This window comes from Mycetomoellerius zeteki, unplaced genomic scaffold (genome assembly GCF_001594055.1).
Source record: "Mycetomoellerius zeteki isolate Tzet28-1 unplaced genomic scaffold, Tzet1.0 scaffold174, whole genome shotgun sequence".
In the NCBI taxonomy this organism is placed as follows: Eukaryota; Metazoa; Arthropoda; class Insecta; order Hymenoptera; family Formicidae; genus Mycetomoellerius; species Mycetomoellerius zeteki.
In genome coordinates, this window is record NW_017256696.1 from 3,332,555 (window position 1) to 3,353,783 (window position 21,229).

Genomic DNA, 21,229 nt, shown 5'->3' on the forward strand with positions numbered 1-21,229 from the left:
GCAAAGCAAGTGCAAAGAGAAAAGAGACTGACGCGAAATCGCGAATTGTAAATGGATCCAAAGGCGACCGGAACAAAGGCCTGCCAGTGCGACTTTCTACAATCGTTAATACGGCGATCATTTTCTCTGAGGCAGGACGCCTATCACCCGATCGCTCATCAGCTTCATTCCCCATCACAATTAACGGCCGCGCTGACGCCTCTCGTGACGGTCGATAATGCCAGGCGGGATATTAAGCACGACTGCCAATTCGTGGAAACGCGATTTGCGAATTTATCACACGGAGAAAATCGAGAACGACACTAGGCAAAACGTCGATACGTTTTCGCTAAAAGTGGCAGCGGAGCTAAATGCGGAGGCAAAACAAATCGATCTTAAATTACAGCGGAAGTACTTTCGTATATAGGAAATACCGTGGTGATAAACGCGAGATCGCTATTTAAGGCGACTTGTTTTCGGTGTTCTTATTTGAGCGATCCACTACACTAATGAGAAACGTTCGTCCAAATAAATTAATGTACATACATAAATGTCGTCATTACTTAACTCTTCGGAGCTGACGAGGGTCCATGAGATTCACTATGCAGCGATTGTTTAGTTAATAAAGATTTTGACGAGTAGAAATAATTCAGCTCTCTTTGTAAAGAAATGTTACAATAAATAATTATTACATTTGAATTTACTATTACTTTACACAAAAATGTCAAACAGTTCAAATTTCTTTATGTGAATTATTCCATTAAAATAAACTTAGTATTCATTCATTTGTACACGAGTTATGTCATTTTGATTCCTTGAAATTATATAATTAATGCTTTTTAATCAATATATTAAAAATATCTTACACATATTTTTAAATTTCCAATTCTAATCACTTTTTGCAGAAACTATGTACTTGAAGCATCTTTAAACATCTATCTTTAAACATCTTTAAACACAGTTACTGGATGTGTGAAAAATAGATGTTTATAGATGTTTCAAGTAGTTTCTGCAAAAAGTGACTAGAATTGGAAATTTAAAAATATGTATCAAATTTGGCGTCAGTTCCGGAGAGTTAATTGAAACATTTGAAACATGTGTCTAATAGCAGTAATACATGCTTAATCACATAATGTCACACGACATTTTCTATTCGGATATTAATAACTCTATAGTTACTAATGGAGAAACTCGCAAGACCGATCGCGTGACGTTATAATTCGCCATGTCGATAAGTCACGGGAATTGCAGGTACAAATCATCTTAACGCAAACAGCAGGGAAATTGAGCGAGTAGTATCGCCGGGTACACGATTGAATATTTCATCCCGCCCGTCAAATTTACGGTCTCCTCTTAGAAGCCGGCTGAAACATTGCCTGTCAAGTGCCGGCTAACGCAACACGCGGTGACGCGCTATTTCTATAGTGCTCTGATATAACGCGCGGGGAAGTTTATGCGAGCTGACGACCGTAAAAGGAACTGGACGTATGCCGGTGCAATCTCGATCGTGGTCGTCGCCGTTGTGATTTTGCGGCCGCTTTTGGCTAAATCCATTCTGCACACAGCGAGTTCTCCCGTTCCCCTCAGATAAAAACTACGAACGCAAGAAGCGGCTCTACGCCACTCTCGCGTCGACAACGCGTAATCGATTAACCGCGAGCTCATGCAATCGCCGATAAAAAGCAGACATTCTTATTAATGTGTCTATCTCGCTTTAAAAAGGACGTGAGTAATAATAACACTTGAGGAAAGATCGGTTTAAAATCTGTAAGAAAAACGCGATCTAAGAATCGGCTGTTTGAGAATGAAATCGAAATGCGGAAATCCCACATAAACTATATAAATAATAATTTTGCCGTGGAACTTTCAGAAAAACATAACTCTTTCCACTATATAGATTGTATCCCTATACCTACTGAAAAAATGATTTTTTTTAAATAAAAAAGAAATAATGGTAAAATAAGAATGCAAATAAACGTATAAATATGCAAATAAAAAATCGTAAAACTAGAAATATGTTTTCCTAAACGACTTGCAACTCTTATATAGCGCACAGATATTTTCAATTTTTGTCTCATTTACACATAATATATTGTAATTATTATTATTAAATTCTTAAAAAATAAAATGTATTTTCACTCGTGCTTATTAAATTCGTATCAGGAAGGATTGCAGTCTAAGCACGATATTTACTCAATTATAATACCATAATTCTTTGCAGAAAGTAATTTCACTGCCTCAGGTACAAAGTATACGCTAATCCTCAGTATATTCAACGTATCGCAAAGCGAAATATTTGTTCATAAGAAAAAAAATCAGTTTAAAAATTGTAAGAAAAACGCAGTCTGAGAAAACTCTTTGGGAATAAAATTAAAACACGGATATTCCGCATAAATTCCAATAATTTTGTCATAAATGTTAAAAAACAGCATAATCCCATTTCAGTGTATATACGTTATATAATATACCCATTATATCCCTGCTGAAGAAATAATAGACGAAAATTGTGATTTCTCAATAATAAAAAAAGGATAATAATAAGATAAAAATGCAAATGAACGTGCAAGTAGAAAAGCTGGAAATATAATTTTTCCTTCTAATAAGTATGACTTGCAATAGATATTTTCAATTATTTCTTATTTAAAAGAATGCTGCATTTTTATTCGCTATAGGTTTGTTCGCGTCGCATGCTCCAAAATATTCCAATATGCTCCTACTATAGCTCTTACTCACTCCAACGCACTTGATAAAGTGAGTAGGAGCTATGGTAGGAGCATGTTGGATCTTGCGACGCGAACAAACCTTATATTCCTAGAAAAACAAAAGTCATTAATTTTTGGTTCATCGTTATTTGTGTTTTTATATCGAAATAGTATAGGAGATTAGATACGCGATATTTGCTTGTTAATTATATTATACCATAATTCTGCACGAAGCAATTTCACCACCTAAGACAGTGTATGCCCTGTTCATCAATATATCAATTCGTATATAGGTATGCCTCAAAGTGGAACACTGTTCATACATAAATTTCAATCGATCGATGTACCACATAAACAACCAATATAATCGACCAATTTAGGGGCGTGCGATGATCATTGTAATTCTGTGTGCATCAAATTAAAGGAAAATCTACGCAATTGCATTTATGTCGCATTATGTATCATATAGAAAGTTTCTTTTTCATTCTATTACGGTAATTTCTTTTTCCACTATGCGAACAAAATGATTTTTATATTTGGCAACAATTCGGCAGATAGTCTGGCGATGCAGATGTAACTCAGATTCTCATCAAACTCTAATCATCCACGTCGAATTGAACAACAGTTGCACTCGTATGCCACGATTGTTCGATTACGTTCGCTCGATTACACCCGCGGGAACGTGCTCGCTTGCGTTGCGTTTACCTAACGTTCATTTAAACGCGAGTCGTAGAGATCGATGCCGATTAATAATGTAAGGCCAGTATAATGCAAGTGATGCACGCGCGGTAGAGTACACATTCCAGCGATTAAATCGCGTGGGGCGCATTAATCTTCAGCGGCGCGCCGCTGGGTGCATTGACAATTCGGATCGCGATAGACACACGAAATCAACGTCAGCCGAGCGTTGCTTACTGATGCGATCTAACGATATATACTATATATACCTATATATATATACATATTATATATATATGCACTGTAAACTTCTTGGAGTGAAATTTCACTCCACACTGTTAAATCCATAGTGTTAACCTAATGAGAGTCGCCACTGCTCCTACTAAATATATTGTTATTTTATACTAAAACGATAATTAAATTTGACACTATATCGTGTCAATTTGATACTGCATAGTATCAAATATAACTATTGTTTTAGTATAAAATAACGATATAATTGAGTAGGAGCAATGGCGACTCGCATTAGGTTAAATTTGACACTATAGATTTAAAAGTGTAAGAGAGTGAAAATATATTTTTTTTACAAAGAGCGGAATATTTTCAATCTTTTTCAAAAGTGGTTGTATTTTCACTCTTTCAAAGTGAGAGTTCACTCCAAGAAAAATTTAGAGTGTATAATATTATACATATCTCTCTCTAAATTCGTTGGAATAGAATCTCACTCTAAAGAATAAAAATTGAGCCAGTCTTGGAAACGAATGGCTCAACTTTCAATCTTTAAGTGTGAGATTTCACTCTTCAGAGTAAGATTCACTTTAAAAGTTTTAGAGATTGCGCATATGTGTATGTATATACTTTTTTCATCTTGCAGTACATCCATTACAAGATGGATCTGCCAAACATGAAGGAGTTCACCCTCTGCATGTGGACGAAATTCCATAATCACTCGAACGATCATCCCTTGTTCTCTTATGCAGGTGAGTACGAGCCAAAATATGAACGCGTTCTTTCTCCTTTCACCTTTTATCATCGCTCGATATATCGAATGTGAAAGCGAAAGTTCACTGCGTGTACCACTGAAAGTAATATCGCACGTTATCGCGTAACGGTGTTACAAACATAGCGAATTTATTGTGATGCGATATTAACTTTCGATGTTAGTAACACTCAATAATGTAGATAAATTTAGAATATATCAGTTGGGGCTAATAAAGGGTTTTAAGGTATAAAGTCATTTATAAAACAGTTAGTTTTTTTGTTATATATAAAAAACTATTTAAGCTATCAAGAAATGCTCTATATAAAAGTTTTATAATAAAAATCACCTTTATTTATTCACTCTATAATGTATTAAAAAAATAATTATTTTCAAAATTATTTTTAAAAAATATATTATAGTATTTATATGCATATATAAAGATTATTTATTATAAAATTTTTGTATAAATATTTTTTAATATTTTAAATAGTTCTTTTTAAGCTTTCATTTTCTTCAAAAAAGCTATGCAAGATTTGTGGGTTATCTCCGCGTCTTGATATATCGTTAAATGCCAACGTATCGTGAACATTGGAGTTCACTTCAATAGAATAAAAAACACTAAGCCGCTTCTCTGGATTTTCTTTATATATATATGCTGTTCAGAGATAGGAAAAATCTTTAATATATGAGGAATCTTGAATTTATGAAATATAATAAAAAAAAAAATTAAAAACCGATTTATACATAAAGGATTATTTCACCTTTCAAAACAGTTTATTAGTCCCCACTAATATTTTCTAAAAAGTCATATATTTATATATTTCTATATGTATACAAAGTTTCATTAAAATCAGAATTTGACACTTGACGTGGTTCTCTTGTAAGAAAAACAAAAACAAATTCACAATGATTTTATGATATACTCTTTTTTCTATTATATTGGATAACCAAGACTTTTCTTTTTACATTAGAAATTTGTTATCATCATAAAAACTCAAAATTCGCGCTCCTTAAATTATAGCGCAAGTTGTTTGATTAATGAATTTTACAATGTGCACTAATTTACTTTTGACCTAGTTTCTCGTAATTGATATATTGTTTACTAACACAGCGGAAAATGTGGCTAAGCAAATAATAAACTTGCAAATAAACTGGTGCATTCTATTGTCAGTACTTACAAAAATGAACGTGCGATATTCATGATATTTATGTATTATATATGAAAAACAAACAGCGACGGTTTTCAACAGCTTTGCTAATTATATTTTCCAAAATTATTATAAATAATATTTTTTTTATTCATGGAGTAGAAAAAATTATCTTTCCATTAAAATTACAGGATATTTTTTAACAAAATTTTAAAAATTACGAAGTTTAGCACGTAAATATCGATAATGGATCCACTTTTCGCTAACCTAAAGTTTAGTAAACTCATACGTGCACTTATTGATTCATCATATGTATATAATAATGTTCTTTAATACGACAGCAATTGTTTTCACATGTAATAAATGTGAAATAAAGTTTTATCAAAATGCTCTCAGCAAATTTGATATGAAGTTTTATTAAAATGTTTCTACTAAATCTGGATTATGCAATACTGCAAATAATTTATTGTAAATATCGAAAGAAATTTAATTTAAAATATAGTATAATCTCCAAACACATCATACGCGACACATTAACGGTCTCATAATTCAGTTGCATAATCGATTCTTACGCAATGCTCTCTCTTTCCGCAGATTAGTGATTAGCTGTTATAATCATGCCGTTCCTCATGTTGTCGTAATCGATTTACGCCCGTATGCATTATTATTCGCGTACGAACAATGCCTTTTTCCAGCTATGTTTTCAATATGCAGTTTAGAAAGGTTCCGTGCGGTTTGTGGCTTTTTTGTGCCGGTAGAAAGTTCCACACATACGCTAGGTGTTTTTTTCTTTTTTCTTAGGCGCAGGCATTCGTGACAATAGGTGGATATGCGCGGTGTCATAAATACACCAACAATAAGTTCCTACCTTCGCATATATCTAAAAACGCTTCTCGGCCTCCAGAATCAATAGGTATACTGGAAATGTACCATTGTGAGAAGTAAAAGTACCTTTAATATTTAATCCACAAATCATTTTTTAGACTTATACGAAAAATACCGCGACAAAAATTAAATAATTATTATTTATAGAAATTTTGCAAAACAACTTAATTTTAATTAATTTTAATTAATTCTTTAATTAATTATTGAAAAACTATTAAACTTTTTAAAACTGCGTCGAACTAAAATTATTCACATAACAGTAGAATAAACTGTAAATTTGTTATACAAACGATAACCCAAAATTTGATATTAATTTTGAAAATGTAAAATAAAAAAAGATGATTATATTTATAATTAAAAAATATTATAATGAAATATAGATATTACATGGAAATTATTTTATTATTTATATAAAATATAAATAATAAAATATAAAAGTCATCTAATTTGGGATTTAAATTTTTGACCTTTTTGTTCAATTTTTTCATTGCTTAAAATATAAATATTATACGTTAAAATTGATATTAGCATTGATTAAAGATTTAAAATATAATATTTAACGTTAATATCTCTCTCTCTTAAATTAAGTATTAATTCGAAATAATGTGTAAAGTACAAATAACAAGGTATTTAATATTTCTTCACCCGTCTGTTCTGGAACGAAAAAGTCCGAAAACATGAAACGTGTTTCCGTGAATGAAACTGTCAGAATCTCGTATACATCTGTATGTACAACTGCTAGTATTCTCGACGGTTACCATCCTTAATAGGAATGTTACATCTATTCTACTTGCGAGCAGGAAAACCGTTTCCCTCTTTCCGCGTCGCGGACAGGATAATTTACACCCTCGACTTTCAGTTGGCGACCAACCACGGGGGATACTGTCGTGGGTCGCAAACACACCAAGGAGTTCATACTACATGCTTAACGTCAACGGTCACAATTTATACAGATTGAATTATCCGCTGAGACTTAATAAGTGGTACCACTCTTGCACAAGCTGGAACGGTCGCACCGGGGAATGGCAGATCTGGGTCAACGACGAGCGCGTAGGTCGCGGGTTCAACAACAGGGTAAGCACGATTTTATTCTGCTTTTGACACTATCGCTTCTTTTCTTAAAACATTTATAGAGAGATAGGGACACTCTAAATTCTTCATAGTGGAATCTCATTTTAAAGAGAGAAAATTGAGTTAGTCTTGAAAAAGAGAGGCTTAATTTTCAGTCTTTAAGAGCAAGATTCACTTAAAAAGTTTTAGAGAGTAGATAAATAAATTGATACACGCGAAAAGGTTTTACTAAAGTATCTAAAAATTTTAGTATATACAGATCTAAAAATAATTTTATTGGACAATAAAAATGTTAAGTAAGTAGGTAGTCATAACGCCCCATACATAATCTTAAAAATTTTGTTTTGAAAAAGAAAATAAAAAGTTCAGTCTTGAAGTTCATTATTTTTACATTTTTTCTATTGCGAAAGTATAAATAATATAAATTGAACTACATACATATACACTATTACAAAAATGTAACTATAAAAATGAATTTTTTAGACTATTTTAAGCAACTCACTTACCTTTGATAGGCTAGATATTATTTTGATAGTTCAAACAAAATTATTCTCAGATCTGATGTTTCCGTATAAAAAGAAATAAATAGATGTGTAGAGATATTGAAAAATATGATAAGGATAATCAATTTTCCTATAAAGTCCAGATTGGTAAACAATAATTTGAGTCGAATGAAGAGCTTTTCTCCAAATTTAAAATCGTCGGTTCTGCATCGCACTATATGCTATTTCCGAAGTTTCTCCTGGCCCACTTATGTTTACACGTGGCTTAGTACTTCGAAAACTTCAAAACTTTCGTCGAAAATACGTAATTTTGGCCGCGCTGAGAAAAAGCCATTTGCCTCTCATTTACTGAGAACGTGTTCTCGTAACTTGTAACGACATGGACCCAACTATATTCTAACACGAATTCGATAGAATCGTTGAACGAAGTTGTTACGTTATTCCCAGAACTTGTTACGAGATCGTCCAGCATTAACCCCCCCCCCCAATTTCAGGACTTCGGAATTACAATTGCTGATAATGCGTAAGAAAACGCGTCGATCTCTTGAGATTTCACTTCTCGTGCCGTGGTAAATTTGGGTCAAACGGCAAGTCCGACAATGACGGTGCAATCATGGCGCATTGTCCTCGGTATTCTAATAAGAAAGATTGCACCGGCTGTCTCTCGCCCTAGAATCGACTTTTACAATCATACCGCTAATCACTAACTCGTGTTTTGTCGTCCTTTCACGACTGAAATAGTCGCCGTCCTACTCACGCAAACATCATTTGACTTTAATTAAAGCGCACTTTTTAATTTTTTTCAATTTTGCTCTCATGAACTATATTTTTGCTTGTAAAAAGAGACCAGTATATCGGACGCATCATGATTAATTTTTCTAATGAAACTCAGAAACACTCTGGTGAAGTTCCGAAAATAAACTATCTCCAATTTCGCTGGAACTGTGAAAAGCTTCATTTCGGATTAAAATGAAAGCGATTAAAGGAATTTTTAACGAATTTTACGGAAAAGCTATTTTTTAAATAAAATAGTGGAATGAGTATGTATCTATTTTTTCGGTGGTGGAACTCGTCCGAAGAGGGGGATAAAACGCACTGCGTTCATGCATACATTTCACAACGCGAAGCAAGGTTCCATAGGTTTACAATTTTTCATATAAAATTTAAATTATAAAATAAAATTCACTTTTATATATTGTCAACTTCATTTGTTAATACTTTTTAATGAACAACGGTGAGATGAGATTCAAGCGTTGTAACTTTTCACGCAAAGCGAGGTTCATTCCACAAACTCTCTCCTTCTCCAATTAATATAAATACTAACTAATTCTATTTTATTTAAAAATGGCTTTTCCATAAGAGTCACTAAAATCCTTTTTAAAGCTTTCATTTTAATGTAGTAAACTGACGCTTTTTCCATCGAAATCGGAGCTAGTCGGACAGAACTTTATCTTAATTATAGAAATAAAAAGTTATCCGATTATAAATTTAGCATTTGCTACACAATTCTTAAAAATAACTTTTTTTTAACAAATAATGCTAATAAAAATAAAAAAATTATTTTTCTAATAAATACTGGATCATTATCGTATTAGTATTACGTGGATTCAAGTTAAACCGGGACTTTTATTCTCATGAACATAAGAATAAAAGTACCGGTTTGACTTGGATCACCCACATATTTTTTACATTTTACTAAAACTTTTTTTTAATACAGCATGTGCGGACGAAATAAAAATTGACTTAATTAATAGTTTTGACTATAAATTACAAATCGGGAAATGTGATATGCTTGTAATCAAGCATTGCTAATTATAGCGCGGTATTAGGTATACGATGAACTTATGGCGCGAATGTCAACGGCGATAAAATTGCGCGCACGAAACGAATACGAAATTAATTAACCGTGGAAAGTGCTTTCATTAATACACGTTGCGGCGTGACTATTTCTGAGCAGAAAACGTGCGTCTGACCGTAAACGTAGCTTTACTACTGCGACACGGAAAAAATTATGCACTAATAATTTTACTACGAAGTTCGTATTTTCCGATTTTATATAATTTCCTCGGTTTCCTTGCGGTAAATGAAACTAAGTAAGATTAACTCAATTTTAAAATGAGTTTTAATATAATATATACTCCACTGGGTGTATCTCTGTTAAAAAGATAATATAAGTGTGTGTGTGTGTGTAAATATATGGATCGAATAATGAATTTCATTTAATTGTATTACTCTCCGTATAATTGTATTTTGTATTTGAAATATTCATTGTAGTCAAATTGTTCCTTGCAAAATTTTGCTCTGAAATTTTAAGATAAATTTAATTTTTCATAGATAAGTACGATAAGTAGTACGCGAATTTATATTTTACACTACGTAACGTACATGTACCGGAAAAGTGTATCAATTTTACAAATAATTTTAAAAAGTGCACAAGGAAATCTCGCAAAATATTTTATGTAGTATATTTTAAACATAATTATAAACGGCAAAAACCTATCTATTAAAAGATTGCGTTTTTTTCGAGTTGAATGCGATGTTATATTCCGTGTAAAATGATAATTCAAGAATTTTCATGCAAAATTGAATTCCACGGGGAACTAAATTCTTTCGAGAGAAATAATAAAAATATACTATAATTTACATGTCACGGTTGTCACGCTTTGTATTCGATAATAAAATTATTTCGATAATAAAAACGCTGAGGTGATGTTTTCGTGAAAGTCCTTCTAAGTTTGATGTAAAAATGCATTTTTACATAATAAATCGGACAATTTTCCGGACATAAATAATCACTGTTTAATTTTTATTTTTTAGTTTTAAAAATTTTAATTTTTACTTGCCTAACTTCCATCCATTTTAAAACATGAATTTGTGAGATGTATTTTATTCTTACCCTATCGATTTATAATACATATAGGTAATACCTATATCTCATTATATTTTTCATAAATCTACTACTTCAAATTAAAGATAATCTGTCACTTATTGATACGATGCGTAGCAACGAAATTGTTACATGCTTTCTCGAACCGTAAAATATAAATATACTCAAACTATATAGCGGGGAAAATAATTAACATTTATTCAAAATTATAATGTACTCGATACTTGTAATATCGTAACTTAATATTATAAAGAAACTTATATATTATAAATTTCGTTGATTAAAGGATTACAGATGACTATTTCAACTTTTATTAAATAAAATAATAATAAATTTTATTCACCCCATGGTTTCTTCGACATCGCCTGATGTCTTCCAGACATTCTCCACATTCTTCTCTCTCTCTCTCTCAAGTTTTCTTGTTGCACTCACATTCACTCGCGAAGGCACGGTTAATTAAGATCGCGCGCGCACCTAATTATCGGAATACAATGATCGTGCGACACTTTAAACGGCACTTACCTTTACACACGTATTTTATTACATCGCAATAGGCGGGTGAAATGGCATCTACAATGAGATTTCAAGGCATAAAATCTAAGCTTTAAGCCGTAAAAAATTGACTACTCACAGTCGAATGTGAAGAGAATAATCGACAATGACTGGTTAATTTCTTACAGTTTAAGGTTTAAGGTTTAAATTTCACATTTTAAAATCTCATTGTACACGTCGCTCAACGCGAGAAAAAATGAGAATAATAAAGTTACAATACGCCGTTTCTTTTTTTATTGCTATCTCCTAAAACCAGCTATTCTCGCTTGTTCAATCAGTTCGCAAAATATAAAATGTTATCACTAAAATCTCGATATTACCTCATATACTCGAACCATATTTGATCCTACAATCAGTTTATTACTTCGAACTCTCCATATAATCATGAGGAAACTCCGTTCGGATATTTAATATTGCTACTTCAAAAGAAAAGATCGCGTGAGATAATATTTTACAAGTAGCTGTCGTTCACGAGACGTTAAGCGCGAGAGTTAATTGGCAGCGCTGGTGAACGATCGCTAATTACTCATAGGGAACGTTCGCGTTTCAACGAGTAATGTGGAGCGACTTACGAAGACTTCCCGTTTGTTCGAGTGTCGTCGTACGAATGATTGCGCGGTTACCTCTTGCGTAAACAACGCGCCACGCGCCGCGTTGTAAACAGACGTCGCATACATCAAGGACAATGGATTTACGTTACCATCTCGAAATATTCAATATTTTGTAAAATGTCCGGTGAGAATTTAAATAAAACGAATGCAATTACAATTCATTATATACGCCGCGAGCATCAAGATTACCGAAGGACGGGCTGTCCTGGACAGCCAATTTAATTACGCTGTGAAAATATTTAAAGTATTATAAGATGATTATAGTAAATTTACTATATTATTCGCGTCGTTGCTTTTTCTCGGTGTAATAATTAATTAATCGCGGCTTTAAAAACACTTGCAATAAAGCTGTGATTAATTAATAATAATAATTACTTTGAGATACAAGGAAACGCAGCGACGAATATATAGATTTATTATATTATATATTATATATTCATCTTATAATACCTTAGATATTTTCGTGATATAATGCTGCTTTCAACTCGATTTTTATCGTTAAAATTAACGAAGTCAATTTTTATCTGCGTCTGCATATGCTGTGTTAAAAAAAATTTTAATAAAGTGGTGAATAATATTAATATAATTATAATTCGAAATTAGAACGACGAGAATAAATCAATTACGAGAAATAATTCTATTTTCGCACCTTAGTGTTTAAATATTTCGATGTGAATTTATATCCAATTCTGCAAACTGCGTGCCGAAATTATTTTCAATCTTAAAAATACAATCATAAACGGAACTAGTTATATCACAATTAAATTAAATTGACAAGCAATTTAATAATATTGATGCTAATAAGCATCTTAGAAGGATATTAATAATTTGATGCTAATAACATCTTAAAAATTGTGAATAATTTATTGCGAAAAATATTATTTTAGCCTAGGATACTAATACAATCATCGTGAATTCTTGAATTAGATACTCGTACTGGCGTGTTACTCCGTTCAAAAATACAGGGTTCTAAATTATTTTTGGATTTTTGTTACAATTATAAATACAAGTGTAAAAAAAGAAGTAACGTTCTACGGCAAGAGGAGGCTGCTACCTTGTTTCGCAGGAAAATATCCTTTTGTAATTTCATAAGGATCCATGTTGTAGTTGTCTCCATTATCGTTTATGTTAGACGCGCCAAGAATTCTTCGGGCGAACGAGCTTTCGGTACTTTCCTTCGTATACGAATCACGTTCGCGAATGTGCCGCTATTTTGTCGACTTAATGCGTATTTTTTGAATATTATAACACTTTGCATAGTCGCCCACCCATTTGTATAATATAACGCACAGGAATTTACCTGTGCATCTTATAAACGTGTCATACTGTACAACACGTATTTTCTAATGTGCATTGCAATGATTAATCCTCCAAAGCTGACGTCAAAAATTGTAGCATAATTAGTGATGCTGGGTATGTGAAATCTATTTAACCCTCCGTTTGCAATCTGTTTTTTTTTTTACTATTCTAGATTTTCAAAAAATGTGGAAAGTTTAGAATTATTTTTCAACATTCTCTATTATATTATCAAATAGCTTTTTAACGAGATATTTTAAGAGAGAGAAATAAACTTTTATATATATATATGTATGTGTGTGTGTGTGTATGTGTGTGTAAAGATGTTTGTACGTAAATATTAAGTTTATTTTAATAATAATAATTCAAATTTACAGATGTATGTAATATAAAGAATATAATTGGAATGAGTCCAGTAGATCCACGTCAGCTGCGGAGGATTAAGAGAAACATAGTTATTTACCTCAAAGCGCAATACGTTTTATCAATGCGTCATTAAATTAATAAAATTATTATGCGATTATCACATAATTATGTAATTGTCAACAATTTGAAATGCGAGATTCGCAATCAAGTGCAAGACGCATTCGCCGTAAAGTTCTAAAACACGGATAAAAATGAAGATTGTCAAGACGGCGCGGCGGTTTCCTGTATTTAGATTGCGGACAAAAATGAAACGGAAAAGAATGGCAACGAAATAGAATAAACGGAAATGGAAAGGTATAGAATTCCATATCGCGATATTCTCATCCGAGGATACCCAGGTTACTTTTCAAATAAAAAAGGACAGAAACCAATTTAAATTTCCATATAACGTCGCTCGACTGCGGACGTGCAATCTATCCACTGTTATATCGTACACAGGAGACACACAATCCGGAGTTTCCATTGTATTTGCATCAGTGGCTTATATCGTTGGTTTTTTTCGGGTTTTCTTCTAGCAATCAATTAAGGGAGCATTAGGCTAGACTGCATTTCAGATTAATTTTACGCGTCGTTTAATCTAGCGAATAAAAAAAGAGCGATTTATAGAGATATATTTTTATATATTTGGATTAATCAGATATGCGAGAAAATTTATATTATCGTGCTTTCTTCAGTTAGTCGGGCATGTTATCAAAGGCGGCGGAATCGCCATTTCGGGACAGGAACAACGACAGCTGGGTGGCGGTTTCTTGGAAGGCAAAGGCGCGCCACCAGGTAAGAATTTTATATTAATCACTTAGAAATGAAAGAATTACAATTATCGAATTTCGATTATTGATAGTACGATCGTTTCAATATACGGAAGGAATGGTTTTGCTGAAGTATCTAAAAATTTAGCTAGATTGATGACGATGGTGCAAAAGATTTTAACATTCTACACTGAGAGCAAAAATGATTGTAATTATCACAATATAACTATAATTTACAGTCATTTTCAGTGCTAATTATATTTTTTTGATAGAATTATAAGTATAATTATTATTACTAATATTATAGCAGTAATAACTATAAAAACAAAAAGAGGTCTTAACCATAATTATTTTAGCAATTATAGTCACACATATCAAGCACTTTTCTTTCAGTGTAGCAACCAGTTTGAATATCCTACACAATTATTTTGATGGTTCAGATAAAATTATTTTCTATATCTAATTTTTAGATAGGTATTTCAGTAAAACCGTTCTTCCATGTAGTGGAATTAATTGTTGTACATCGAATTATGCAAACGACATCGTGACGGTGATTTATCGTCGTGACGCGCTTCTGCTGACTAACGTCTACTCTCTTCCAGGTTCCGGTGGCTATTTAGGAGAACTGACGATGGTACAGCTCTACAACGTTGCCCTGACCGCTGGCAAGGCGCACAAAGATCACAAGCACCATCACGCCCATCATTACGAACACGACACCAGTAATAACATGCCGAGAACCACCATGCTGCCGCCTGTAACCGGACCTCCCTTGCCACTGCATCCCTACCTCACTGGAGGACAGATCAATACACAAGTATAATCACGTTTTCTCACTTCGTTACACTCGAGAGCGCCCGCGTGTGTGCTTCCGTATCATCAAGCTAATTACCTTCCGTCCCCTGATTAGCGTCACCGGAAACGAGACACGGAGGCATCTAAAGAATGTCCGAGGGAGCATCCGAAAAATTAGAACGTTCTGTTAAATGCTTTCACGCATGGAAAGAACGATTTTGTTGAAGTATCTAAAAATTTCGGTAGACACTAATTTTATACACGAATTATTAAAATAATTTCTCAAGTGTAGTGAGCAATGCCGCATAAAGTTTTGACATTTTAGTAATCAGCTTGAATGTTCTACATAATTTTGATAGTCCAACAAAAATATTTTCAGATCTATATTTAGCTAAATTTGAAACCAACATATAATTAGCGCACAATTTGCTTGAACTACACTATTATATCAAAGGAGCAATAGTAATTTAATTCTGTGAGTTGTTTTAATGGCAGTAACTTCCGTGTGTGCCAAAATATAAATTAATCCATTCCTGTATTCGGTTCCGACGTAAACAACATATTAACATATACATTTAGTAAATAACAAACTAAATTTTAATCAAATTTAATACATTTTCTCAAATTAAATTATTCATTGTTTTAATTAAATTAATGACGTATTGAAAAGAAGTAGTGACAACCTACGGAAATAATTAAAACAACTCAAATTGGATACACAATTTGATATTATGAATTTAACAGTGAATTGTACTCCTTCACTCATTTATGTTACATTTTTAAATACTTCAGCAAAATCGTCCTTTCCATGCGATCATTTTTCACACGTCTTGTCGCGATGCCTCTTAAATGTAGGACGTACGTCCCACTTGAGACCCCTCGTTCAAAGTATTATTTCTCCTACGCTTCGCCACGCTCAATTGAGCATAAATGTTTCATGCGTGCGAACGACGTTCCAGGTGAGGATCAATCCAGGGGCACCGATTCAGATCGTACAAAACGGCCTGACGATCCGTCATCCGGTATTACCGCCGGTCCCGGAATCACCCCCACAGCCGCTCCCGCCCTTGAACCTCGACATTTTCACGACACCCTTCCCCGCGCTGCCGTCGCAGCAACGGTTGCCCGCAGCTCCTAGACCGTCGTCGATCTTCGCGGATGGGCCTTATCATAATCTTTTCAAAAGAGAGAAGAATGAGTCCAAAAAACGGGACATCAAGAACGAGACGGTGATGTTGAGTCTGACTGAGTCCGAGAAATCAATCGTGAAGAGAGACACCGAGAAATCTTCGAAGGAAACTAATACTTCCGATAGCAAGGTGAGCGCGATTAAGGACCTATTTTGTTTTTATAAATAATAATGTTATTTGTTAATAACAAAATGATGACAAAATTGTCGTAAACTTGAAATTTTCTTAACTGAATACAGATGTTTAAAATACTAAAATCAGCTAATTAAAACGAAACGATTGTTCCACGAGTTGAGATAACAAGGAAAGAATAAAATGTACACTGAAAAAATGTATGTAATTTTTTTAGTGTATGTAAACGCGAAAAGCACGAGATTTTAAGAGATGTTTTATTAACGTGTTTAGTTCTACATTTGTAAATAAAATCAGATACCGACACGCGAAAGATTAATTCGAACTTAGGAGCCTTCTTTGTAAGCCTTAAGTCTGTTTTCACAATATATGGTTAGCTTACTTAAAGATTACCAAGAGATTCATCAATGAAATTCATTCATGAATCTTTTGCAAACTTTTAAAAAATCATGTATTATGAAAACGGGCCTTAATGATGTTATTATTGAATGATTGACATTAGTAAAGGACTTAGGTATTTTGTATTAGGTTATTCTGTAACAAAAAAATAGCGATAAAAGTGTTCTACAGTAAGATGTTATTGAGTTTAGGACAATTTTACCGCTACTTTTTGTTACGGAATAAGAGAAGTTCTTTACTAAAGTTCTGTCATTATTGAATAATTGTCGTTAGTAAAAAACTTACTTATTCTATAACAAAAATAACGGTGAAATTGTCCTGTTGAATTCAACAACATCTCCCTAGCTAGCTGGACAATTTTATCATACTTTTTGTACAGAATAAGAAAAGTTCTTTACTAACAACAGTCATTCAATAATAGCATCATTAAGGATTACAGAAGGCCTTAAGGGGATCCTAAACCAAATGCCGAACTTGATCGAGGTCGAGTGTAGACTTTTTTAATTCCAAATTCGATAATAATGACATCTTTGATTTATTTCTTACATTATATTATATATCGTTCTGTCTCACTTAAACGCATACGTCTGTCCTTATATAACATATTCCAGCGTCATCTCTAGCAATACCCGTCACATATTTGATACACAATTTTCGTGCTGTTTGCCGTTGTTTATCTGTACCAAACGCGTGAAGCGAAAGTTTGGAAAATCTTTTTTGTTAGGCCTTCGATCACAATTTCGCAAGCTCAGGATTGTTTGTGCATGTCATATGCTTCCGGGGAAAGTATCATTGGTACGTACGACCTACAGAATTCCTGCACTAAGGGAATTATAACTTAAGGTGACAGCTGTAAGAGCTGAAATAAAGTGAATTTTTAACTTTTTCTCCGATTTTCTCGTCAAATTTAGTTAACCGATACTTTTTTGGTGCACATACTTTTATTGTGTAAAAGGATTTGGTGATATATAAAGCCAATTCGGAAAATTTGGCGATCTGCAATTGTCGGTATTAGTTTAGGATCCCTTTAAGTCTGGATTAAGTCTTTCACGTGTCGGTATCTGTTTTTATCTAGTGATAAATGTGTTAATGGAATATTTTCCAAAATCCTTAGCTTTTTATCTATCTCGTGTTTTTCGTTTACACATTTAATTTTCCTGGTGTTACTTCAACCCGCAAAACTGTTCGTCTTAATTAGATGATTTTGATACTTCAAACATCAATACTCGTTCGTGAAGTAATCTGGAAAGAATTTTTCTCAGCGAATGTTAAACTGTAAGTTTCCTAGCAGTTTCCAACCTATTTAACGTAAGAAATTAAAAGACTTTCGGAGAATTAGAGTGGAAATAATCTCAGCGAATGCATTTCACTTGCCTGTACGAGGATCCTAAGATTTTTCATTGTATCGCTTCAAAAATATCTGTTTCACGCTGAGTAACTCTCGTACTCTTTCCAATAAATTTCAGTTCAAAACATTCTGACAATTTCATATTACTTTAGCTTTACGTGTAATAGACTGATTTTTTTAATTGAATACGATTTAAATTTCTTCCAAGAAACCTCGCTGAAAATCGCTTCAGGAAATAAGTCTAACTTTTTTTCTTTTGCGTTTCTACATAAAATGAGCAAAAGGAGCAATATATGCTCTATGCTGTAAGTTTCTATTTGCGCAACTAATAGCGTTACGCTTCATGTGTCTCACGTTTCTCGAATTTTCAGGTATCTTTCGTGCCAAGAACGGAGGTCATGAACAATAAAACATTAGGAAAACGCGACGCCGACAAGAAGAAGAGAGGATTGTTGCAATTAGGCGATGGATCAATCCTCGATGACGGATACTCCATTCCTCAAGACTTGGACGACGATTATTTCACGGGATTGAAGGGTTATGGACTCCAGTTGACGAAGGGAACAAACGAGAAGGATGAGGAGGAAGACGTACGGGAACCCGCCGAAGCCGAGGTCAGACAAGTGATGGACCTCTGCGACGGATGCGCCGATGAGCCGTTCGGGAAGGCGTTGGTCATAGGCTGGAGATCAGTGTCCAAGAAGCTTTATTCCGGCGCGTTATACTTGCCAGCAATACCGGCGTGTAAAGCGTTTTAATCAACCAATGAGACGACGCGGCAAATCGCGCGCGAAGACGACATTACGGGACGTCGTGTAAATTTTCGCCGAATTTATCAAGCCACTCGGAAGGCTTCATCCTAAAAAATATGTGTCCATATAATTCTCACCGCGTTAATATTAACACCAACATGGTGAATTACTCTGGTGTTTATATATCAACACCATCATGGTGTGGATTAAAAACCCATGGCTATTGAATCCTATTAAATTCACATCATGTTAGTGTTAATGTTAATACCAACACAGTAAGAATTATACAAACACCGCATAACATTAAATCTACACCGATATTTTTTAAAGTATCGCACCGTATCGCGCCGAATAACCATGCAAACCTTCGACATCACGGTCGACGAAAGATGACGATCTCTCGAGAACGAAATGTTCCCAGGTATCCCACGCCATGTTTTAGATCGCCGAGTATCTTTAGTTGTTACGGGCGAAGATGTTTGTCACGCAATCTTCCGATTTTTTCTCCCCGTTGTCCATTGAATCTTTTTTTCTCGTGCTTAGATAATGTAGCAGAATATTTATTCGTTTACTGTATCTTCGTAAATGTTACGAATATATTCGAAGATGCAAACAATATTGCCATGAAAAAAATTGCGCTTGACAAAACATCTTGCCGGTCGTATTTATTTGCAATTTCTAATCGATTAACTGTATGACAATTAAGTCTGAAGCTTCCAGTACGGTGAGGGCGAGTACGAGGTCAATTGTGACAAGAAACAATCGTTACCCTCGTTAGCAGAAATATTAATAATTAACTTATAAAAATCTTGTGAAATCTTGTTTCAAGATATTAGAATCCTAATAAATTTATTTCTGCACTCTTAGGAAAACTTTCGACTTGTAAAAGTAAATTTATAAAAATACTACTTGTAAAAATATAATTAACGAAGATTTTAGTCGATCTATAATATATACTCTAAAAAATATAAGTGTGGATTTAATATCATGGTTGAAAACCTTGTTAATTCTACACCATATTAATGTTTATATTAACATTAATATAGAAAAATTATATAAACACCGCAATTGATGGTGATATAAACATCAACATATGCGAATTTAACATTATGTGGGTTTTCAACTACGGTGTTATAAATCCACATCGATATTTTTATACAAAAGCATACAAGTCGGTTGAAACCTTCGTTAATATTTTTACAAATAGCATTTTTACAAATTTACTTTCACAAGTAGCTGAAAATTTCTCTAACAAAAATATGCGCTAAACATCGCGATAATTCGTACAAGCAGGTAGAATTTTATTAATTAAAAAAATGTTTATTAATGGAATGAAGGACGATTGACGTAGTAGAAGGACAGTATTATATTGTAAGTTCAAAAAACTGATCAGGAATAGCAATGATCGCTTTTAACAAAATACTCATTCACGATTTTAAGGTGTGTACTGATCGATTGACCTCGGCGAGAAGGGAAACTTAACTGCGCGACAGAAATCGCCTTGATCGATCAGTAACGTACACCTCGTAAGTTGCTTAAGCTCAAGACTTAGCCCTAATGATGTATATGTATTTTGTGTACATGTGATGTATGCCGAATAAACTTTTATGAACCGTTGCATTATGTTCTTTGATTCCTTAAAAATTTTCTAACACAAAACAGTACATCTCCTAACATTATTGACAATACATATTCTATACATGATACTCTCTCCTAATTAATAAATCTTAAAAAATATTTCTATAGACACGCGGTACTTTTTTTAAAAAAAATAGTTGTATCTTTGTCAGTTAATTCAACGTTCAGGTTAGAAAAGAGTATAATTTATTATTCATTTTCAAATAAAAAAGAATATCTTATGATGTCCTTTATATCTCTCCGGAGATAATTATGAAAAGTACGTTCTTTATAGATGTAAAATACATTAAAAAAGTACAAATTATTTATTTTTATCAAATAAAAAAGAACATCTTATGATGACCTTTATACTTATATTCCTCCGGATATAATACAAAATATATTCTTTATAGATATAATATAAAATGCAAAATTAAACGAAAAAATTGCCTCTCTAATGAAGTAAATATTTTAAAACTATTCTATAATATTCTCTTATATATTCAATTAACAAAGAATATTCCATT

The 21,229-nt window shown here is 33.2% G+C and overlaps 2 protein-coding genes across 13 annotated transcripts in view; one reads left to right on the forward strand and one right to left on the reverse strand.

Annotated features, from left to right (window-relative positions):
• The window catches only part of LOC108721549 (uncharacterized), a 27,696-nt gene extending 8,107 nt beyond the window's left edge, over positions 1–19,589 (forward strand). The window contains exons 3-8 of the mRNA XM_018446158.1: positions 4,234–4,339; positions 7,234–7,448; positions 14,395–14,494; positions 15,072–15,286; positions 16,224–16,583; positions 18,705–19,589. Coding sequence (XP_018301660.1) covers positions 4,234–4,339; positions 7,234–7,448; positions 14,395–14,494; positions 15,072–15,286; positions 16,224–16,583; positions 18,705–19,091 — 1,383 coding nt within the window. The 3' untranslated portion in view covers positions 19,092–19,589. The remainder of the gene's footprint in view (positions 1–4,233; positions 4,340–7,233; positions 7,449–14,394; positions 14,495–15,071; positions 15,287–16,223; positions 16,584–18,704) is intronic.
• Positions 1–21,229, reverse strand: part of LOC108721548 (coiled-coil domain-containing protein AGAP005037) — a 242,315-nt gene that overhangs the window by 83,008 nt on the left and 138,078 nt on the right. The window lies entirely within an intron of this gene.